General features: G+C 34.1%; 1 protein-coding gene across 2 annotated transcripts in view; it reads left to right on the top strand.

Moving 5' to 3' along the window:
* The window catches only part of Gkap1 (G kinase anchoring protein 1), a 63,376-nt gene that overhangs the window by 24,694 nt on the left and 13,397 nt on the right, over nt 1–25,285 (top strand). The window contains exons 6-10 of one of the 2 annotated variants that reach the window (XM_013158393.2): nt 588–610; nt 10,387–10,533; nt 16,816–16,917; nt 20,911–20,974; nt 23,315–23,385. In XM_013158393.2, the coding sequence (XP_013013847.1) occupies nt 588–610; nt 10,387–10,533; nt 16,816–16,917; nt 20,911–20,974; nt 23,315–23,385 (407 nt within the window). Of the gene's footprint in view, nt 1–587; nt 611–10,386; nt 10,538–16,815; nt 16,918–20,910; nt 20,975–23,314; nt 23,386–25,285 lie in introns of both variants that reach the window. The other variant, XM_063243639.1, reaches the window with a different exon arrangement.

Raw genomic sequence — 25,285 nt, 5'->3', positions numbered from 1 at the left:
CTAATTCTTTTCTAGAAATACCATAACATTGCTAAGTCAATGCTTTATTTAATGTAAACATATTTATGTATAAGTTCATTTTTGAATTCTATAAATGTCAATTTTAAGGGTTTTTTCATGGTACTATCAAATCACTAGAATATTTTTAAAGTAAATAGCGAATAATTTTAAATGCTATACATTAGTTACACTTTTCATTTCATTCAACAATGGCAGTAATGTGAAGTTTTTGCAGTTAGAGTGCTCTGATTTCGTTTTGCACATGCTATTTTTCTTCTGCCCACATTTTGAAACCACATATCTATATTATATGGAGCCTATATTCTCAAACTGAATGGCACTCCTTGATGCAAACATCATTGCTAGGAAGCAGAGGGACGACTCATTGGTACCAAGCTGAACAAGTTGCTAATGATGCTCTGAATTTTAACATCTTAAACTTAGAAAAGTAAATCAGCTGTGAGTCCTAGGAAACCTTTAATACTTTGTTAACCCTTGCTATAATTTTTACTTTGGTATTTTTATATGTTAAAACACTTTTGTGTGTAATTCTCTTCAATTAAGTCTCACTTTTTTTTCATTTACAGATCACATTAGTAAGAAGAGTGAGGTAAGTTTTATTGTAACTGCCTTGCATTCTGGAAAAAGCTAATGAAATTAAATGATACTTTAATCTTCAGCAATTTTTTGACACATAGCCATTGAAATAACCCTTACATCTGTCTGGATTTAAACATTAATATTTCTGGCATTATAAAGATAAAGTTCAGCACAATAAAAATAGTCATTTGCATGATATATGATTTGGCTTTTTAAAAAATTTTTTGATACTGGGAATTGAACTCGGGACCTTGCACTTGGCCAGGCAGATGCTTATGATTTGGCTTTATTATTGTTTCTCTGTGAGCCGAAAGTTTATATGTGTGTTCCAAGCTTCAAATCAAGGGGCAAATGATTTAATCTCCAAGTCTTGTCTTTTAATCTTTATTAAAAACATTGAGATGCATGCCTCAAGTACTTATAGAATTATAAAAATTGTAAGGCAGGCTGTGATTCTAAACTATACCTGTGAGTAAAAGTAACATATATTTCTCTTACTTTTCATCATTAGAAGATAGTAAGCCTATACACCTGCCTGGTCCTATGTATCCTTTTCCATAAACCTTTTGAAATTGAAAGATGATACTCTTGATGTTACACAATCTTTAAGAAATTACTTTGAAGTTTTGGTGTTTTATTATGTTTTCTTGTCAGTAATTTATTAATTTTTTCATAGTCAGATGATAGTTTCATAGTTGATTTCTCTTGAGAATATTCTGAATATTGTTTCTAACCATGTTTTTAGTTTAGGATATTTGTTTTCCAGGAAATAAAATCTTAGGAAAATCATATCTACACAATTCTCACTATATTAATAAATTTAATATATTAATAATCTTTATACATGGAAACGTAAAACTATTGTTAAAACTGATACTAGAAATTCTTCCAAAGGTATTTATAAACTACTATCATTAATGTTTAGATTTTAATGTATTTTTATTTCCTTATAGTTTTTTAGTATGTTTCTAATACATAATGAATATATTCATTGTGAAATTAGTACATGTATGTGACATATCTTATTTCTTTTTACATCTGAGTTCTTTTCCTTTCCTTCCTAGCTACATTTTTCCCTGCCTCCATCTTTTTTCCCCATTATATTTTATTTTGCTCTTTATTTATATTTTTAGTTCCTAATATAAGAGAAACCATATGATATTTAAGTTCATGTGTCACATTTCATTTAAAATTATAGTCCCATAGTCCATCATTTTCCTACAAATGATAGAAATTTATTCTTCTTTATGGCAGGATACTATTTCTTGTATAATTCCACATTTTCCTTATCCATTCATCCGTTGATGAACATATAAGCCATTTCCAAGATGTGTTACAAAAATGGGTTTGCATGTATCACTGAATTATGATGTTTTAATTCTTTTGGGAAGATGTCTAGGAGGAAAATAGTTAGGTTGGATGGAATTTTCCTAATAGTACTAGTTTATGTTCCCACTACCAGTGAAAGATTCCCCCATTCATGAAAACAGAACCCCATTCCACAACAGACAGCACCAACACTCAACAAAACGGATCATAACTGATTCAAAGGTTCTGTAGAGCAAAGGAAACAACCAGCAGAGTAAAGAGAAAACCTATAAAATGGGGAAAAAATTTTGTCACCTATTGTTTAGACAGATGAGTAACATCTAGAATGTATAAAGAACTAAAAAAAATTAGACTCCCCAAAATAAAAGACCCAATCAAAAAATGGGCTTTTTAAATGAATAATTCTCAGAGAAAGAAACACAAATAGCCAATAAATACATTAAAAAATGTTCAGAATTCTAGCAATTAGAGAAATGCAAATTAAAGCAATACTGACATTCCATCTCACTCCATGTTAGTACTTGTATCTAGATACCACCCTCAATGCCTCATGCCCTCATAGGTGGGAACTTTTTAGAAGTAGCTTCTAGATCTAGGATGTGTGATGCGAGGATTAAGTGTGACAACTAATGAGTCCACTGATGGTTTAGCATATTTCTGGATGTAGATAATGGGAATGCCCAGCAACCAATAGGCTTACAGTCTCAATGGAATATAAAGGGACAGAAATAAAGGCCAGCCCAGTGCTGCTTGCTGTATCTTGCCTGCTCTGCCTTGCCATCTTGCCTTGGACCAGCCAACTATAAATTGAAAACTTCTACTGTGGGTGTTGGATATTTTGTCCCAGCAACAAGAAAGTAACAGATCCTCCAGAAAGAACAGCTGTCCATCTGTTCTTTTTTTTTTTTTTAACCACTTTAGTACTTTTAAGTAATTCCAAGAGGAGATCTAAATAATGGTATTCCTCAAATCAGATATTAAAGATTATACTAAATATGACCTAAAGTATCCCAATAGACTTGTCTTAAACTTGATTGGAAATTTATTAAGCTCTTACTGTGTAATTAGTAGTATGTTATACATAGGCTACTGTCATAGAATTCATAATCTACTGAGAAAAAAAAAACTAACTCATGAAATTAAACAAACACAATAATTATATTCCCTTCTGGGCCTGGTTTCATGGCATACAGCTGTAACCCCAATTACTTAAGAAGCTGGAGCTAGAAGGATTATAGGTTCAAAGATAGCCGGCAACTTAACAAGAATCTTTGTCAAAATAAAATTTTTATTTTTTTATTTTAAAGAGGATAAAATCAAGGAAAATAAACAATAAAACCAATAAAAATAAACTAGTATAAGTAATACAGGACTTCAAAACCTTACAAAGTCAACAATAGTTGCCATAATGCCTTTTGTCTTCAAAACAGCTGCAGATACCCTCAGATATAATAAAAATCAAACAGAACAGAATAGAATAGAAGCAAAAATAAAACAAGACTGCAGTAAAGGACTTCAAAACAAGACAATAGTAAATCCAAAATGGCTATCATAATATGTCTTGCTGTCTTTGAAATAGCTGCTCATGCCATCAGATTTAACATAATCAAACAAAACAAAAGACAATAAAACCCAACCCAGCAAAACAGTGAAAATGGTATGGTTTCCAGGTGAGAATCACTTCTGTGAGGCCTGGTTCTTCCCCTCCACAGTCCTCAAATGGTGCTGACTCACAGAGAGAGGCCTGGGTCTGGCTGTCTCCACTCCGCCAGCAGCCCATGCATGGTGCTGGTTTTCAGGCATGGATCACCTCCTCCTTAAAATATTTTAACAAGGCTATAATGGCATGATTCAGTGGCAGAGCACTGTCTTGCATGAACAAAGTCCTGGATTTAAGCCCTAGTACTGGCAAAATAAAGAAACAAACAACAAAACTGTTCGTTGCATCCACCACTTACTCAACCTTTACAAATGGCATACATAATTGATAGTGGTATTTTTTTCTTATCATGCAAGGATATAGCCTCAGAGTTCTTTTTCATAGAGAGCCACCTAAAAGCACAGTGTTATACACTACCAGAGGAAATAAAATCTTCTATTACAAACATTATAAAAGTACACACAAAGGGGAATGTGTTGGTGCATGTCTTTGATCAGTGATCAGGCCTTAAGATCTAACTTTCATGTTATAGGAAGTACCAGGTATTACAAGTTCAAGTTAAGGAAGCATTCAGGCTAATAAAGAAGACAGCTACTTTGTAGTGCAAGTGAACTGGTCTCTTCAGGAATAAAGCATTATAGGATATAGCTCAGCAGCACAGTACTTGCCTGGCAAGTTCAAGGTCTTGAGTTCTATCCCTGATACCAAAAAAAAGAATACAGCATTACTGTAGAAAACAAGAGGTGGGATTTGAGAACAGGGGGTGACCTAAATTAATGGAGATTTAAGAGATGATCAAATGGGATGTGTAGACCCTAATAAGTAATAAAAGACATTTTGTTTTCATTGAAGATATTTTAAATACAGACTATGTATAGGATGATAATTAAGGAATAAAATTTTTGTTAATTGGAAAAAGATTTTTGTTTTTGCAGCACAGTTTCCCTATGCATTTCAGTCTGGCTGTAAACTCACTATGTAGCCCATGTTGGCCCCATACAGTGATTTTCCTGCCTCAGCCTCCCTGGGATTACAAGCATGCACCATCATGCCCAGCCTGGAAAATTTATTTTTATAGCTATATGCAAAAGAATTTGAGATGAAATTTCATGGTGTCTATGCTGTAAAATATGTAAGAAAAAAAGATAGGTATTTAAAAACCTTAATAGCCTAGATATAGGGTATATGGATATACAACTTTATAATAAAAAGTTAAACAGGAAAGTGAAGTTATACTGTTTAGTGGTATATCTGCTTAAAAGATGGAAGTGATAAACACTAAATTTGGGGTACTGGTTCTTGGAGTTTTAAGAGGATTGTTAGAATCATGAATGTCATTTTTTTAAAAAGCATCTTTATTAAGTAATATATCTTGCACACCATAAAATTCACCACTGCATGCATGTATAATATGTGTGTATATTTATGTTGTTGTTATAAATATTTTTGAGGTGCTGGGGATCAAACCCAGCGTCTCACCCACTAGGCAAGCTGTACCACTAAGCAAACCTCCAGCCCCATTTATAATATTAGGAGTTACACAGCTATTACCATAATCTTGTTGTAGCATATTTTCATAATCCCAAAATTTCCTTCATATCTATTTGTGCTGAGTTCATAGTCCCACTTCAACACCTGGCAATAAATGATCTATTCTCTAATCTTCACAGACTTCCCTTTTCTGGAAACCTGTTATAAATGGACTCACAATATATAGTCTCTTGTGTTGATTTCTTTCATTTGGGGTAGCATTTCTGAGGTTTATCCATGTTGTAGCATGTATTAATAGTCCAACTTGATTGCTAAAGTGTTTCATTATGCAAATGTTTGTTCTCCAATTGATTTACTTATTATTAATGAGCATTTGATACGTCTTTGTGTGGTTATATGTTTTTGTTTCTTTCAAGAGGATACCTTTAGTTATCCTCTAAATAGATGCTCAGACTACTGGTTTTGGGGCTTTAAAGTCAATCAAACAATATAAGCATTAAGTTGTTTTTTTACTTCAGTAGCTATCATTTCAGTCTGTTTCTTCAAATCAGCCGGTTGCTTAGGGAAGTGGGGAGGGACTCGGTTCTTCTTGTTTCCCAGCCTGCACACCATCTTTCTCACAGAAGGGGTTGGCTTCTTGTTTCTCTTCCTAGTCCATGACTGTCGTTCTATATTCTCATTTTTATTCTTCTAATCTATGTGCCACAAGTACTATACTGTCTTACTTATTGTATACACTATACAATTGGAATTTGAATTGAAATCAGATGGGCAAGACATTAAAGAAGGTTGTTAAAATCACTTTTTTTCTTTTTTTCTGAGGTGTGGGGTATGTTTTGGGTGATTTATTTTTACTTTACCCCCATAGTTTATCAAGATATAGTTTGAATGTTTTCATGTTAAGCTAAAAAGATATTTTGCATCTCATTCACAAATACTCAAGAAGCTGGGCATGGTAGCACATGTCTATAATCCCAGCTACTGAAGAAGCTGAAGCAGGAAGAGTTCAAGGCCAGCTGGGCAGCCTAGGGCGGCTGTCTCAAAATAAAAAGGACTGGACATGGTAGAACATCTCTATGTTTAATCCTTAGTAACACACACATACACGCACAATTTAAGAAGTAGAGTGCTTCCAAGATAGGCATACTGGTAGGGGGAGCTACATCAAAAATAGGGGACACCTGGAGAACTGCTTATTTTGATTTTGTGGTGGTACTGGAAATTGAACCTAGGGCCTTTCCTGAGCTACATTCCCAGCTCCTACTCCCCAACTTCCTAGTAAATTGAGACAATGCCTTACTAAGTTACCTAAGCTAGGCTTGAATGTGAGGTTCCCCCTCCTTTAGATTTCCAAAGTGCTTGGATTATAGTCACATGTCACCATGCCCAGCAAGATTACAATGACATGAAATCTAAGGCCTGATTAGTTTCTGACAGCATGTTAGTCCTCTTAATACAAGTTCAGCAGTCTTTTAAGCATTTCTTATTAAAAAATGAAATCTTAACCAAAATATACTGGAAGTACTTTGTAAATCAGTAGACTTACAGATATGCCTTTAGCAGTGACTCATGTCATTCTTGGTGGGAAATAATACTTAAAATAGTTGTTTTGTCAATTTCTCTGGGTATTCATGAGATTCAAATAATGTTGCAAAATATGAAGTACCACACAAACATTTTAGTGTTGAGTATTAAACAATGATACACAAGTAAGTTTTTCTTTCACATACTATACTAAGATAATACCAAGAGGAAAGGATAAATAGTCATGGAACTGTTGTTTAGTTTTTCAAAAATACAGTTGAAATGGCAGCCAGGCATGGTAGCACACACCCGTCATTCCAGCAATTGGAAGACTAAGGCAGGAGGATTGCTGGAAGTTTGAGGCCATCCTGAACTACAAAGTAACACTGATTGGGAAAAAAATTGAAATGTGTAAAATTGTATTATAGCCTAAGAATGTGGGACACAAGTGGAACCAGTGGAAGTGAGAGAAACATTTTCTATAATCTCTGTGTTCAAATTAGGAAGTTGGAAGAGAAATTCTGCTTTTATTGGAGAATGTATAAAATGTCTAGTTTTATATGACTAGTGGTAAAATCTTACTTCTTTAAAAGGTTCCAGTGTGAGTAGAATTTATGTAAAAATTTCTTTTAAATGGAATGTGAAAGACTCAGCAATACAAAGCTGTAGTAATCAAGGCAATATAATGGCAGAAGAATGGCATATGGTTTGATAGAATTAAAAGTCCAGAAATAAACCCTGATATTTTATGTTCAGTTGATTTGGACAAGGATGCCAAGATAATTCAATGGAGAAAAATAAGTTTTCTCAACAAATAATTCTAAATACACGTAAATAATGGACTGGGTCTCCTCCACACCATACATAAATAAGTGGATCCCAGAACTAATTACAAGAGCCAAAGCCAAATAAGCTATCATGTTCCTGTAGTCCCAACTACTCACCAGGCTGAAATGGGAGGATTGCTTGAGCCAGAGAGGTAGAAACCAGTCAAGGCAACCCTTGTGTCAGAGAAGCTCTTAACTCAGTGGTAGAGAGGGCTTGCCTAGCATGTATGGGACCTTGAGTCTGCAACACTGCAGTCTCAGTCTCTCTCTCTCTCTCTCTCTCTCTCTCTCTCTCTCTCTCTCTCTCTCTCTGCTTTGTCTCTTTGTGTGTATGTGTGTGTGTGTGTGTTTTAGGCTGCAAGATAGATTAAATAAAAGGACTAATGCTATGAAACTCTTAGAAGAAAATGTAGGAGTAGATTTTTTGTGACCTTGAGTTAGGCAGTGGTTTCTGGGATAAACTGGACTAAATCCAGATTAAAAACTTTTCATGATGTAAAGGGACAACATGAGATTTTTGCAAAACAGCCCACAAAATAGAAATTTTTCAGGTCATATATGGCTACTTAGAATATATAAAGAAATCTTGTAAGTCAAAAGTAAAAATACATATAACTCAATTAGAAAATGGGCCAAGGCTGGTGTGGTAGTACATGCCTGTAATCTCAGCCCATCAAGAACGTAAGACAGGAGGATCACAAATTTAAGACTACCCTGGGTCACTTAGTGAAACTCTTAGAAAATAAAAAGCAGCAAAAGAAATGAAGAACTGTGGTAGGGGAGAGGGAAAAGGAAGGAAGAGAGAAAGGGAAAAAAAAAGATTTTTAAAAAAGGATAAAATGAAAGTAAAGCTTTGTAAATAGGGGGAAAAGGAGAAAAATAGAAGAGGAGGTAAAAGGAGAGGAGGGGAAAAACATAATCAAAATGTATCATGTACAAGTACAAATTACCTATGATGAATGTGATTATGTATATGTAAAATGTACCAATAAACTTAATTGTAAAAAAATTAAAAAGGGCTGTGGATATTGCCCAGTTTTAGAGTACTTATCTAGCACATATGAGGCCCCAGGCTCACTCCCCAGTATCTTTAAAACAGAATTTATGTAGAAATTTCTCTGGAAAGATATGCAAATAAAATACATGAAAGAATGCTTAACTCTGTTGGCCATCAGGGAAATGCCACTCAAGACCACAATGAAGTATTTCACACCTATGAGGTTGGTTATAATAAAAAGACATAATAACTAATGTCAGTGAAAACATAGAGAAGTTGAAACGCTCTTGTGCTGCTAATGGGATTGTAAAAAAAAGGTGGGAAGTTTCAGAGAGCTACTTAGCAATATTTCCAAAAAAATGAACAGTTACCAATGTGACCCCGCAATTCTACTCTTAAATATATGCCCATCAGAATTGGAAATATATCCACATAAAATCTTATGCATGACTGTTGATAGCATTATTCATGATAACCAAAAAGTAGAAACAATAAAAATGCTCATCAACCAGTGATGTAGAAAACAGAATGGGATATTATATAGCTATAAAAAAGAATGGGCCATATGCAGGCCACCACCACTGGGGGGTGGGGACAGCTAGACCCTGGCTTTTTCCCATAAGTCGGCCATTGACTGTGGGGGAAGAGAACAAGAACTCAACAAGAAGAAACCCTGCCTGAAAACCAGCATCATGTGTGGGCTGCCATCACCAGGGGATGGCCAGACCCCAGCCCCTTCTGGCATGCAGGCTGGGAAACAAGACAATCCCCTCCCTACCTTGTAAGCAACTTGCTCATCCAGAGCAAAGATAGGCTACAATGATTGAGGTGAAATGCAATTTGATGTTTGTGGTAGTTGGTGTTTCACTGACTTTGCAGGTTTAAGGCTGGTGGTCTAATCATCCATTCAGAGGATAATGGTACACACTGTGGCATGTAAGGGGCATCTCCTAAAGGTGGTAGCCATTGTTAATTCCCTATGATCTTGTTTTGAAGTCTTGTATCATTTTTATTGTTTTTTAGGGTTAGGTTTTATTCTGTGTTGTTTTGTTTGATTCTGTTATATCTGATGTCATGGGCAGCTATTGCAAAGATAGCAAGGTATATTACGATAGACATTTTGGATTTATTATTGTCTTGTTTTGAAGTCCTTTATTGCATTCATTGTATTGTTTTTATTGATTCTATTCTGTTCTGTTTTGTTTGATTTCTACTATGTCTGAAGGTATCTGCAGCTATTTTGAAGACATTATGGTAACCATTGTATGTTTCGTATTTTGGAGTCCTATGTCACTTACACTGGTTTTTATTGATTGGCTTTGTTCTGTTTTATTTTGCTTGGTTTTATTCTCTTTAAAATTTAAAAAAACTAAAAATAAAAATTCTTATTTAAAAAAAAGAATGAAATACTCGTGCATACCATAACATGGATGAACCTTGAAAATTCTTTGCTAAGTTAATAGCTAAGAAGCTATTAACAAAAAAATCAAATGACACCAAATTCTTCCATCTGTATAAAATTTTCAGAAGAGACAAACTTGCAGAAACAGAAAACAGATTAGTGTTGCCTGGGACTGATGAAGGTGTTGGGAGGAAATAGGAATTATTTACTGATGAGTATGGGGTCTCTTTTTGCAGTGATAAAAATACTAAATTGATTGTGGTAATGCTTGCACAACTGAATATATAAAAAAACCATTGATTTGTATACATTGTGTGTGAATTATATAGTGTATGAATGATAAAGGTTTAAATCAAGCAGTAGCCAATGCTAGACTATATGAAGGAAAAAAGGACATTTGTACCTGTGTGTCTGCTGTTTGCCTTCTAGAGACAGAGATTGAATGGTTGCCTCTTAGCTATGGTATTTCTTTCATTCTTTGTCCTAGTGGCTTACTAGATTTGATAAATTCATACATTTTTTATGCTGAATGATAATCATAATTCATTTTTGACAGGAATTGAGTTCTCAGACTTTACCACATGATGGTGGATTCTTCAATAGACTGGAAGATGATGTTCATAAAATTCTAATTCGAGAAAAAAGAAGAGAACAGCTTACAGAATATAATGGAACAGATAACTGTGCAGCTCTTGAACACAAGGCATGTAAAATAGAAAAATGTTTTAAAATTACAGTGATGTTAAATTGAAATTTTTTTTAAAAAGCAAGTATGAATGTATAAATCATAAAGTTTTTAGGATACTTGTCATTATCCTGCAGAGATACTTATATTAGAAGTGTTAAGTGTGAAGTTCACTCACTGATGAATGTTCATGGAGCAGATACTGTTTTTATGCGTCATTGGGCATTGGCATGGAGGAGAGGTAATGTCAAGATGGATAAGACCTGTCTTCTCTTAGACACCTAGAGTCATTCAAAGAGATAGACCTGTAAAACATTGTCATAATATTCAGCAGGATGAGGACTTTTACGGGAGATATGAACAATAGACTAGAAAAAGTGATACTGATCTTTGGGTGAATTGTAATGGATGTATTACAAATTGACGTTCGAGAACCTGGAATGTAGAGCTTGTGTAGAGCACTGAGTGTGGTCCCCAGCACTACCAAAATAGAATTAGAATAGAATATCTAGGATGAACTTTGAATGATAAATAAACTGAGAAAAGAGAAAGACTAACCTAAAGGAACTGCAGAAACAGAGACCTTGAGTTATGAAAGGTGTTAGGCTGAGTATTCAGGAAATTGAAAAATTCTGTGAATGATTATAGAATTGAGTGAATGTGGCATGACATGATTAGAGAAATGAATTCATTCAGATTTTGCAGTTTTTTTCTAAGTTAGAATTTTATCCTGATTGTGTTCTTTATTTTTTCTAAATCCCACAAGCAAAGAATGGTATTTACGTTGGTCTTTACATTTTAAAAAAATTTTTTTTTTTTTTTGTCTTTTTCCTTTTTATTGGTACCGGGGATCGAACTCACGACTGCCTGCTTGCAAGGCAGGCGCTTATGCTGCTGAGCTAAACCTCCAGCCCCGGTCTTTGCATTTGTAAAATACTGTTTTTAAGAAAGAAAAGACTCTACACAACCCCAGAATATTTACTTGTTAGCCCTTTATAGAAAAAGATTATCATTATGCTCACTGACTATCTTCTTTATTGTGTGACTCCACTTTTGTGTATCTTCTTTATTCTAGTGTCATTCCTGAACCAATATGTGTGGCTAGAAAATACTTCTTAATGCAGTGCTAATGTTCTAATCACATACCAGTGCTGTATGATTTTTGCTATGTCCCCATTTCTATTTAGCACTCCTTTGATTTATCTTTTTCTGAATCCGGAAAATTCCTGCTATTGCTATTTTAAATTCTAAATGCCTGGTTACCCCTTTCCTTTCTTCCTTTCCCCCTCCTTCTCCACTCCTCCAAAAAAAATTAGGCTTCCATCTTCTTACTCTCTTCAGTGGACATTACTTTTTCATTTACCAAGAAAGCTAATAAATTCAGTAATTCCACCAATTAGCCATCCTGTATACTGGCTGTTACCTCTTTGTTTATTAAGATTGAGAAATTTAGTCATTCAGCAAATGAAACATTTCCTATGTGTTGGTACACATAAAAGTACACATGGTACACAATAGAAGTCAGACCTTCAGAATTCTTCACTCTAGTGCAGCAATTGACTGGCTTATGAATAACACTGTTGCATATGAAAATCTGTTTTCAGTATAGTAATAAGAAAGCCTCAGCTGCCCTGAGATACTTGAGAGTTTTTAACTTTCTGACATTGAATTGAATGTAATGTTTTTCTGTCTTAACTGTCAGATTTGATGTACTGTCCAAGCTGTATGCTAACATTTATGGTTTGCATATTTCATTATGATTTTCTCCTTGGTAGTCTGTATTTTCTTATATTTAACCCATCTCAGACCATTTTTAAAGAGAAATTATGATATTAATACATTGCAGCAAATACTTAAGTGCCTCACTCCCTTTGTAGAATAGTTAGGTATATAAATTGATTAAATGATATAGTGATATATAGTGGATAAAGAACAGACTTTGAAATCAAATATATTAATGCATATTATATAGTTTACATTGTTATACTAGCCTACCATGCACTATTAGTAGGAAAACTTAAAATTGTGATTTTATAGATCATATTGTATACTATATGTACTTAATAGATAATTATTCTTATACTGATAAAAAATAGTTCAAAAAAATAGTATACCAGTATAGACTGCAATAATAATTCACAAGGAGAGGAAATCAAGAGATAGCCTTTTGAAAAGAAAATAGAGGTGAGGAAGAAGAAACTAGAATGCTGAAAGTAAAAGTACTGAGACAGTGAAATATAAGCCAGTTTAACTAAAATGGGTTCATAGAGGAATGTAGTGTAAGTTTGATATGTAAATTGGAAAAGATTGTGGAGGAGTTAAAAGCCTGGGTTATAAGTTAGTAGATCATAAGGAATTTTTTAAGGTTTTCTTCACAGAGGAGAATTTATTTAGTGATACTAATTTCACTGCAGAGTCTAGGAAAAACCAGAGAATGGTACAGACCATGGATGAGTTAAATAGTTCATTGTAAGGAAATAATACAATAGTATTACTAGGAGGATGTAAATTGGTATAACCATTTTAGAAAACAATTTGCATTAGTTTTTGAAGTGGAAGATGATGAGCATAATTGATGATTTCAGGATTGGACATTTTAATATATTATTCAGGGATAGAGAAGGTACAAGAAAAAGAATACATGAAGTTTTTTTTTAAATGAAAAAATAGAATTTTGTCATAGTATGTTATAGAATATAATGGGGGGAAATTGAGGCCATTTTCCCTGCTTTACCTCTTTTTCTGTATCTACCTTGTTTTCTCCCCATTGCACCTTTTTCTCAGAGAAAGAAAGCTCTTATTTTTGTCAAGCTTCAAATCTGTTTCAGTATACGTACATCAGTGCACCAGGAATTATCAGATGTTGTAAAATCAATCCTAATTCTACCATTTTTAACAACTTGGTTTCATTTAGTGAATTGTTACAAGAATTTACAAAAATTAAAAGGATAGGAGGTAAGTGTGGTGGCAAATGCCCATAATCCCAGCCCTCTGGGAAGCTGAGACAGGAGAATTGCATGTTTAAGCCCAGCGTCAGCAATTCAGTGAGAGCCTGTCTCAAAATAAAAAGTAGGAAAAGGAACTGGGTTCAATCCTAGTATTGCCAAAGAAAGGTGTGTGTACATATATGTGTTATGGGGTTCAGAATGACATTTGTATTTTATGACATTTTTTCCTGTATCTTCATATACATATACAACATATATATGTGGCACATATGTATGTGTATGGTCAAAATATAAAATATTTCTATACTGAGTCACTGTCAGATGCATTTGAAAGCATTATTCTCAGAATTGCCTCTTCCTAATTCACTTCTGTATGTATTTTTCTAGTAAGGGAAAATCATTCCCATCACAAACCACTCCTACACAGAGCCCTTCCAACTTGTCTCTAGATTGTTTCACATGCCATTTCTTCCCTGAAGCTTTCTCTTCATGTTCTAGTCCAACCCCAGACACCAAAAACAGAAAACCTGGACATGATCTTGGTGCTGCCTTTTTATCTTTTAATGTTTTTTGTTTTTCCTACAGCAGGCTTACACAACAGTCATTCTTAATTGGTTGCAAGTCCCTTGTGGGCATAGACTGTCGGATGCATTCTTTTATCCTCATGTTAGTATATTTTATGTAGAAGATAATTTTTTAAATGTATTGGTTAAAATGTTGGACTTCATTGAAAAATATGTTAAAATAGTATGACTTTGAATTTTAAAAGGGTAATGTTTTTATTGTCGATAGTTTAGAAACTAGTAAGTAAAATGAAGAAATGGTAAGGGCTGAAATAAATGTTTGAGATACATATTTTTATATATGCACATAAATACTTTGTGTGTACCAGGCATTGTATTAAGTATTTATATGATACCATTTTATTCTCACAGTTAACTATGAAGTTGGTGGATATCGTCACAGCCAGTTTACATATATAGTAGGGCAAAAAGACTGTTATCTCATTCATCTAGAGAAAACTGTATTTCTTACATGGTCTCACTTTTCTTTATATATTCTCTATATGCAAACAGTTGAATGGATCACTTTTTCAGTTAAATACAGATAACATTTCAGGTTATTAAGAGTGTGTGTGTGTATGTGTGTGTATTCTGAGGATTGTGGTTTGTGGTATACAGGGCATTCTCACTAAGTTATTTCCTCATCCTTGTTCACAACAAAAAATTGAGACAATGTCTCTATAAGTCACTGAATTGCCCAGACTGGGCTCAAATTCGTAATCCTCCTGCCTTAGCCTCCCAGGATATTAGGATTGTAAGTATATATTGCCACACCCAACTTTTAATTTTATACATTAAGTAATTCCATTTGTAAGGACATTATCTACACTTAAGCTACACTGAGAAAAAACATTTAAAACATAGCAGTCTAGTAAAACATTGCCTACTAGCATGGTTGCACATTTTTCATGTTTGTTGGTTATATGCCTGTCATACTGACAACTAATTTTCCCACTTTTCATTTACCTTCTGATTTTTGTTATATTATTTTTTAAAGATTTTTCATTAGGTCACATCTATCATTCTTTTTTATCTCCTCTCTGTTTCAAGTTTCCCTTAAATGACTATTAAAGATAATACTCATTTTCATCTAGATTTTTATTTGTTTGTTTTGAGTTAAGGTCTTACTACATAGTCCAGGTTGGCATCAAACTCTCAATAATCCTCCTCCCTCAGTCTCTTGAGGGCTGGGATAATAGGCCTGTGTAATCATGTCCAACTGATTTTAAAAATATTTACTATATATGGTTTCAGCTTTTTTTCAGAAGTAGAATCTTACTATAACTCAGTATAAGATGATTTTAGTAAAAGGAAAAATTAAAGACAAATCTTAATTATAATTAAAATGTTGGTATATGTCCTTCAGAATTTTTATTTGTAATATATATAATTTTGTGATCATATGAATATATTTCATAGTTCTACATGATCATTTTATTGATTTGAGTTTTTCATTTTGTGACTTTACTATTTACTATTTTGTAACTATACTTAGTCTGTCCTACTGTTAGACATTTAGATTGGTGGGTTTTTATGTGCAATAGATCCACAGTAAACATGTTCTTACTTTTCCTTCCCACTAATCTATTTGAAATAAATGTTTAGATATCAAATTCCTGAACATACAGAGTAGTAGTATACTTCTTATTTTTATCTACTCACCTTATTCCTTAAAGTAGAAACTTGGAGTATGTGTCTTCCTTACCTGCCACATTCAGCCTCACATCCAAATGCTGTCGATTCTGCTTCCAAATTATTTTTCAGATATGCTTCTCTCCCTTCATACTGCTACACTCTTATCCAAAGCATGATCTTGTCTGACTGGGGCTTCCAGTAAGAATTAAAGGTTGTTTTCTACCTGTTGTCACATTGTCATTTCAATCTATCTTCCATGCCTCTAAAGGAGTTCTTTGCAAATATAAGCCTGCCATAAGAAAGCAGAACAGTCCTGCTCAAAATCCTTCACTGCTTTCTGTTTTACTCAGAATAATATTTAGACTGTTCTTGTGGCTTAGAAGGCTTTCCAAGATCAGGTCTCTCTTGCTTTTTCCAGAGTCATCTTGTACCATCTTTCTCCTCTCTGTGCACCAGACCACCAGATTCTTTTTGTCCTTATTGTTCAGACCTTGGTCTCTGACTGCAGCATTTAAGTAACATCTGTGTCCTCTACTAGACAAGACCCATGAGGGGAAGAATCTGTAGCTCTCTTCACCTAGCAACTAGAGATACTCTGTGAGTGGTTGTGAAATATGTTGCCACTTTCTTCTGTAGGTAAATAGAACCAATTGTACTCATCAAAAGTATGATTTTGTGTATGTGTGTATGGTACTGGGAATGAAATCTAGGGCCACACTCATGTCAGGCAAGTGCTCTACTACTGAGATGCATCTCCAACTGTTTGGGTGATTTTTTAAATTTAAATTATTTATTTGGATGTGTAGTGCAAAGTGACCAGAATTTTCTAGACAGACTCCTAACAAGAAGTCATCATGGAGTACTTTTAAAATGTTTATTTCAGGATAGAAATATTTCCAAATTCTAGTATTGTTTTATAGAATGTTCATAGTTCTGATTAATCATAAAAATCTTATTTGTGTACTATACATAATTACGCATATACATAATTACACATGTATTTGAGCTAAAGTGGAAATGTAGTAAGTAGTTTATGGTTGGCTAAAAATTTAACTTAAATCAGATTTTTTTCCTAAACTTTTCACAAAAGAATATGGTAAACCAAGATTGACAGAAAAACCTGAGTCCTAAAGTAGCATTTTTCTATTTTTCAGGAAGTGGTTCTTAAAGATGGAAGAATTGAAAGACTAAAGTTGGAACTTGAAAGGAAAGATGCTGAAATCCAGAAGCTAAAAAATGTGATCACTCAGTGGGAGGTGTGTATCCACTTACTGTTAGAAAATAATTCTGTATATTTACACATTTTCTGTGTTTATTATATAAAATGTGTTTTTCAATTGATAGAAATAGCCATTCTGATTAATTTTAACTGATTAGTAATTTAAAGTCTGAGTAATACAGTTTTTATTGTTGTAAAATATATATAACAGAAGCATTTACATATATTATAAATTCAGGCACTTAAGTACCTTAACAATATTATGTGCCGTCACCATTTCCAAAACTTGTTTTATCATTCTAAACAAAAACTCTAGCCACTAAACAGCTCCCTAGCCCTCGTAATCTCTCATCTCCATGAATTTGCCTGTTCTGGGTTGTTCATACAGGTAGAACAATATACTGTGTATTCTTTTATGTCCAGCTTATTTCACTTACCTTTGTGTTTTCAAAGATCAACCATAGTGTAGCATATACTAGAATTTTAATCGTTTTTATAGGTCCATCTATTCCACTACTTTTTGCTTATTGATATGCAAGTATTTGAGTCTATTTCAATTCTTTGGAAGCATATACTTAGTGGGTCATGTGATAATTCTCTAACTTCTTGAGGAACTACCAAATTTTTCCAGAGCTGCTATACATTTTATATTCTCAGCAGCAGTGCACAAGGTTTTCAGTCTCTCTGTATCCTTACTGCCACTTGTTATGTATATAAGATACTATACTTTTAACTATTTATCTGTTACTCTCTTCTTACCTTTTTAGAAATGCTCCTTATTCCTCTCAAATATTATCTCTATGAATGTTAATTTATTCAATAATTATGGATTTGCATGCTCATAGTATACCAAGTACTTTTCTGGGCCTTGCATATGTAAAAATAAAGACAGTAAATCAAATTTCATCCCTGTTGGTTCTTCCTTCTTTACTCATGCCTTTAAAAATATTATCTGCCATATCCTGTTCTGGCTGCATGCACCTATCTTCTTTAGCTTTTAATTTCTATTTTTCTTTTATTTTATTTTTAGGCACAGATATAAAAGTGAGATATAGATGAAATAAACATGTAAATAATTATAGTACAATGTAGGAATTAAAATTGAGCTTTGACAGAGCATTCCAGAGGGACACAGAAAGGAATAAATATGCTACTGCCTCTGAAAATCGGTCAAGATTTCACAGAAAAAAAAGATGTTTCTAGGTAGAGAGAGCAACATGTACAAAGGCATGGGGAGTGGTAAGAATTATATAATAGCTGACATTTAGACAAAAGGAAAGCTCTTCAAAAAGGGTAAATCAGTGCTCTTTCTTGGGATCAGAAGTAGAAACATTGGGATTTTAAACAGAGGGAAGTAAAAGTTTTTAGAAGTGAATTGATTTATGGGACAATGATGCCTGTGGCATTATTGAAGATAGTCCAGTAAAAGAAATATTAAATATTGAGTTGAAGTGGTTTGGAGAATGAAAATTAATAAATTTTGTTTTGGACATGGTGAATTTGAAATGACTGTATTACTTGCCCACTTACACTCTCAGGATACAGTAGGATACAATGGAATCACAACATATGCACATTCAACTTTATGTGGTCTCCTTTTCATGAAATCAAAAATACTAGTGATCACATTATATATTTCATATGTGGTGTTTGTTATAAACTACCTCTTACTAGATTTTACATATTTGTTTTTGTAGATACATTTACTATTTAGGATTGTATATACAAAACTATACTATTTTTTAAATAAGCAGTTTAAGGGATTGTCACAGTAAGTTTGTATGTCTGCTTTATGAGCTGACTTTAGAGCCTACGGCTTGTATAAGAGGTGCGTGCATGAATACTGACCCAGGCCATGGACAACAGGCTTGACTAGAAAACGTTTGGTGAGATACTATCACAGGTTGCAGCTCTGATACTGGAAATTGCATAGTAGTATAGTTTCATGTTCATAGTGAATATAGTTGTAGTTAGATGTGTGTTTTTCTTTCTACATTGTTTCTATCTGACTTGTCTTCCTTGTTCTCTTCTTCTTCCTTCTACCTTCTTCCATCGTTGTAAGGTCATCGTCGTCGTCGTCGTCTTTCTTCTCTTCTTCTTCTTCTCTTCCTCCTCCTCTTCCTCCTCTTCCTCCTCCTCCTCTTCCTTTTTTTCCTTCTTATCCTTCTTCTCCTTCTCCTTTTTCTTTTTTCTTGATATGCCTAGGCTGCCTTTGAATTCACTTGTTGAAGTGATCTTCTTCCCTCAGCTTTTCTAGCAGCTGGGACAACAGGCATGTGCCAACACTTCTGCCCCTTCCATTATTATTTTTAAGCTTCTCAGAAGTCTTACTGGGACCCATGTTACGGCCTATGAACCTAGCACTTAGGAGGCTAAGGTGGGAAGATCACAAGTTAAGAGTCCTATCTGAGCAACTTAATGAGACCCTGCCTCAAAATAAAAAAGTAATAAGGGATAGAGGTATAGTTAAGTTATAGTGTGCCCCAAGTTTGATCCCCAGGATCACAGGAAAAAAAACAAGTCCCACTCCTCTTATGCTCACTTTGATTCATGGTATTGATGGGAGTATACCCCATGACCATTATTGATTTATCTTCAGCAGTTTAATGGATAGAGCACAGAATAGTAAAAGCATTGTAGTACCTTTAGAGGCTGGAATTAGCTCAGTGGTAGAACATTTGCCAAACAGGCATGTGGCCTTGAGGGTTAAAGGTATATCCCAGTAGCTCACATCCATGAGCCCTTGGATTTAATCCCAAAACCACAGAAAAAATAAATAAAAAGAGTTTTAATCTGGTAACTTGTATATATACCTATGCACATGTTAGAAAGAAGAAATCACAGGTTTGTTACATTGATATATTTTTAAGCTTTTATTTTTCTATGATAAAGTGTGGTTTCTGTAATGTATTATTAACTATCAGTGATTCTGAGATTGTTGCAAAATATGTCGAATAAGGCAGTACAGGCAAAAATATGCTTAGAATGTGAATGTTATTGTTGGAGCATAATTCCTCTTGTTCATAAATATGTATCATTTATGTAGTGTAAGAACTATGCTATTTGGAAAAAGAAACTTTAAAACAAGTTCCAAAATGTTTCAGTAAACTACTAGTTTATGTCAACCAAAATTACTGTAACAGTAATTAATTGATAGTTAAATCTTAACTGAGGAAGTTTAAAATACTATGTAGAATTTAATAACCTAGCTATGGGTGATGGCATATGCCTGTAATCCCAGTGTTGCTGGAGGCTTGGGTAGAAAGGAACAGAAGTTCTAGACCAACCTGGACAGTTTGGCAACCTAGAAAGACCCTATCTCAAAATAAAGAATAAAAGGGGCTGGGAATATAGTTTAGTGCAAAGGTCCTGGGCTCAATTCCCAGTTCTGAAAAAAATTAAGAAAGAAAGAAAGAAAGAGAGAGAGAGAAATTCAAAAAGTATTACAAAGCATCTCAAAATTTCAGTTTGTGTTAAGTAAAATTAAAAATCTATTTTTTCAGTCTGAGAATGTAGCACAGTAGTGTAACACAGAGTGCTTAGCCCTGGATTCAATCCCTAGTAAACTCCTGCTGAAGTTCATTTTCTCAGTCACACTAACCACATTTCTGGTGCTCAGTAGCCACAAATTGGACAGTGGCAGATATGAAACAGATGGTAAGTTCTAGTATATTAATGGACAATACTAGTGTAGAATGATCAGTCATTTTTATTTTAGTTTGAATCTAAAGTATTTTAAATTACTGAGAGTTTTATTTGGTGAGAAAAAGAGAAAGACTGTTTTGGAAAAGTATTACTGTGACTTCAATCCTTCTTTAATAGTTAATTACCTATAATATTAATTTCTATTATTGTATCACATTAAAGTGGTACACAGTCCCAATTACATTCCCCCCATGCTGTTTCTTCCAAAAGTAATACATGCTTTTGAGCAAGCGTAGAATTCACTGCTCCATAAATTGACTTAAATCATTTATTTTTAAACTAATATTTACTTATGAAAAATTACATCTTTTTCTTTGACTATTAGGCAAAGTATAAAGAAGTAAAAGCAAGAAATGCACAGTTATTGAAAATGCTTCAAGAAGGTGAAAGTAAGTGATTATCTGTGTTTTTCAAATTGAAGTGTATCTTAAATATTATCTGAAAATAATTTTTCAAAATACTTGATTTATGACTTTTTTTTTGGTACCGGGGATCAAACTCAGGACTGCACGCTTGCAAGGCAGGCGCTTATGCCACTGAGCTAGATCCCCAGCCCTGGGATACTTGATTTATGAACTCAGCAAAATAAAAAGGTTTCCCAGAGTGATACTATCTGGATAGTTGCTGACATTATTATCATTATGTTACAGTTCACCTTTATTTTATAAATTTTCAAGTATTCCAATAAAATAATACCATTGAAATTTCAATTCTTGTAAATTAGTGGTCTATATTTAAGGGAAAAGCAATCAAAATATTTGCTTAGGATTTGGCTTTTAATTAGTGGGAGAGAACCTGCAATTACTTTAGATTTTTCTTGGTATTTCCTTCCTGTCTTCTCTTTCCCCAGCTGCTCTTCTCATTTTTTGCTGCTACTCTAGACTTTTGGCAAGAGAGCACCAGCAGGAAGCCAAGAAAATTAATCCAACAAATGATTAGAGATAATAAAATTAGTAAAGTTGATACTATATGAAAACCTGCCAATTGGTGCCTTCCTGAATATGTACCTAGTGACACTTATTTTGTATTAATTTTAATTAAAAATCTATGCAAGGAAAATAGTAAAAGAGATGTTGATTAAGACATGAATAAATGACACCCAAAAATGCCTGGTGTTATGGAGTATGCCTCTAATTCCAGCAGTTGGGAGACTAAGGTAGGAGGATCACCCTGAGTTAAAGACCAGCCTGGACTATATACTGAGTACAAGGCCAGCCTGAACTACATAGAGCAACTCTGTCTCAAAAAGTAAATCAGAAAATTATCTTGACTTTAGTTTAATCCTTTAATATTTGATGACCTATAATATTAATTTATATTATTGTATCATATTAAAGTAGTACACAGTTCCAGTTATATTTCCCCCATTCTGAAGACATATTAAATATTAGTTTTATTTGTTAATAAATGCTAAAGAAACCTCTATGAGTATTGTTTAGTACTTAAATTATGAAACCCACAGTGAAGAATAAGAAAATAAGCTATCACAATGTTTTTTCAGAAGTGAAGGTGTTGGTAGTAGAACTAACTGAAATTTAAATTAGTTGACAAAGTAACAGTTGTCAAAGCAGTATGATCTGTAAGACCCTGAATTCAATCCTAGCACCAAAACAAAACAAATACAGCATTCGTAAAAAGCAGAAATCTGGTCCAACTGAACAGAAAATAGTCAATTGTGTTATAATGCAGTGTACGTTCCCAAAACATCTGCTTTGCAAAATCATACAGTTGAAACTATAAGATGTGAGATAAATAGTGTTAAATATATAATAGTCAAAAACTGTCAGTGACTCATTAAAAAGATGAGAAGGCTACAGTCACAACCAAATAAGAGGAATATGTTCTTGTTTTTTTCTTTTAATGTCCAGGTATAATTATAGTAAACAGTATGTGTCATATAGTTTAGAATACCTAAAAGAGATGATTTGGAATATTCTTATCACAAGGATGTAATAAATGTTTAAGATGAATAAATTAAATATTCTGAATTGATGTTACATAGAGCAGCACTTTCTGTGTTTTGAACATTCTCTCCTTTGCTAACTTTATTATAATTTTGCCTCTTGAGTCTTTCACTGGATTGTTTTCAAAGTGAAGAGTTTGTTTCACATGTTAGCCATGTGAAGATTTCTAAAGTTTAGCAAACACAGGGGCCAAAGTAAAAGGCTCTTGTTTTCCCAAGATAGGAAATGAATCACTGTTTTAAAGACCACAAGTGTTATATACTCAGTTTTGATACGAAGAGCTACATTCATCAGACAATACTTTATTCATATGAAAAGTCTGAGAAAAATAATTTTGTTGGCCTTTTTAGTATGCTCATTTCAGCAATTTAACAACAAAAGTATTGCATACTCTTTTTAAAATCTTGCTTTAAGATTAGTCAAGGTATTTAAAGTCTTTTTTCTGTGTGAAATTTTAACTTTTTTGGTATACTTTTCCCTACTTAGTTAGATGGAAAACTTGCACATTCATTATATCTTTGCAATTAATATTTTAACACTACAGAAAATTTTGAAATTCTAATAGAAAATGCTGATGGTGATTATAATGATCAGAATTTACTGATGAAAAATAAGACCTACACAGGGTCAAAAGGAGTACATTCATTCACTAAGAAGACAAGATCATTTTCTGACTGTGCTTCATTTACATTTTTGGTTCACTAAAGTATCATTAAAATATTTGAGTGACTAAAAGACTACACTGCTGTTTTTCCTTTTCATCAGTGAAAGATAAAGCTGAAATACTTTTGCAAGTTGATGAATCACAAAGTATCAAGAATGAGCTAACTATACAGGTAAGGAACTGTGGAACATACCTGATGTGCTTTTTTACTTTTTTAAATTATTATGTGTTTTTTACTTTTTAAAATTTGTAGCAGTATGTGTCTCTTAAATTTGTAGTAGTATGTGTTTGCATGTTTGCATTCCTTATGTACATAACACATCTGAATAGCTCTTTTCATCCCCTTTTCCTCCCCGCCATCTCCCCTTCTCTGTCTCTGATGCACTTTCCTTTTTTAAAAAATCTATATCTCCCTGCTTCTTGTCATTCACTTTTTTTCCCTGTCATTCACTTTTATTTTGCTCTTTATTTAGCTCATAAATGAAAGAAACCAATTTGTACTTTAGCATAATGTAGCTGGCTTTGAGTCTCAGTATCTTTCCCTGGGAGTTTTAAGAGGCAATCAAGGTGTGTGCACATGTACAGAAGTGGCAAAACAGTATTTGTGCCCACGTTTATGCTCCATGGAACAGGTTTTGCATATGTTTAACTGAGCATCATAAAGATCCACACCACTCCAAGATTTGTTATCAAAAGAAAGAGTTGTCTTTTGATTTTTCTGGTAGAAGTAACCTAATTCATTACAATGGCCCATGAAAGACCAGATTTGGAAGTTTTGGATAAGGTCAAAAGTGAATCATCAGATTACTTATCCATGGATGATGATGACCCATTATGATAAAACGCATGCATTCAATAACAGAAGAGTGGTGTGGATGTTCAACAATGAAGATGATGACTTTGATGTTGCCCATATGAACCAAAGTTACTTACTTTTCTCTCTCATTGTTGAAGCAAAATACCTGACACCCAAAGTTAGGGAAGGGAAGGTTTATTTCCTACAGGTTAGAGGTTTCAGTCCATACTCAGTTGGCTCCAAGACAAAATGACATTCTTGAGGGGCAGTGGTTCATGGCTGCGGCACCAGCAAATGCAAACAACAAAAAAGAGAAAGACATGTCTTCTTCCCCCCATTACACTGTATGCTGGCTCCAACCCTGGGCAGGTGTAGCGCTGACACCACCAATCATAGTGCTAGACCCCAAACCAATCACAAATGCTAGATTTGGCCACGTCCATGATTGTATGAGGCCTGGGAGTGTGGGGGAACATCTGAACATAAACTATGTCATTCCACCCATGGCCCTTCAAAGACTCATGCAGTTCTTTTATACAAAAGACATTTCGTCCATCTCCAAGAGTTGCCAAAGTCCTAACAGTTTCAGCATTTCTGAAAAGTCCAAGTACCAAGTCTCCTTCAAGATTTAAAGCAGACTCTTAGCTGCAAGCTAATGTGCAAATGAAAACAAAATTAAACAATTCCAACATACAATGGCACAGGATAAATGTCATTCCAAAAGTGACTCATGGGAATACAAAGCATTGAAACCAAAGCAAATCTAAAATTGAGCAGAGCAAACATTAAGTCCTAGAGTTCCATGCTCAGCATCTGAAGCAATCTGATGGTGAGCTCCAAAAGGCTTGAGTGACTCCACCCCCATGACACTTTAGGGATTTCAGCTCTCACAGCTTCTCTTTTAAAGCCCACTCTACTCAGTCTTTGCAGCTTTCCTTGAATGATCCATGTTCCTGGCTTTTCCAAACTTCTGGGGTCTCCACTGCACCTTTAGCTTCACACTCACAGCTTCATATGTTGCTCTCTCAGAGGTATACTGCTTGGCCTCCCAGGCCTTCTGAAATTGAGTGGAAGCTGCCTTAACCTCAGAACTCATGCATTTTCTATTTGCCTGAAACTAACACCATGTGGATGCTGCTGAGGTCCACTGAGGAAAGCAGTAGCCAGGCTTTCCTCTCTCTTGGCTATAGGGATCGAGTGCCTGATCACTGAGCTTTATGAACCTGACTGTAAGGAACAGCTTCTCTATGCCACCACCATTTTGGAATCTGATGTG

Source organism: Cavia porcellus, unplaced genomic scaffold, assembly GCF_034190915.1.
Source record: "Cavia porcellus strain 051 isolate PalLab524CR breed Dunkin Hartley unplaced genomic scaffold, mCavPor4.1 scaffold_2, whole genome shotgun sequence".
Lineage (NCBI taxonomy): Eukaryota > Metazoa > Chordata > Mammalia > Rodentia > Caviidae > Cavia > Cavia porcellus.
The sequence above is the reverse complement of the archived record's forward strand: the minus strand, read 5'-3'. Positions and strand labels throughout refer to the sequence as shown.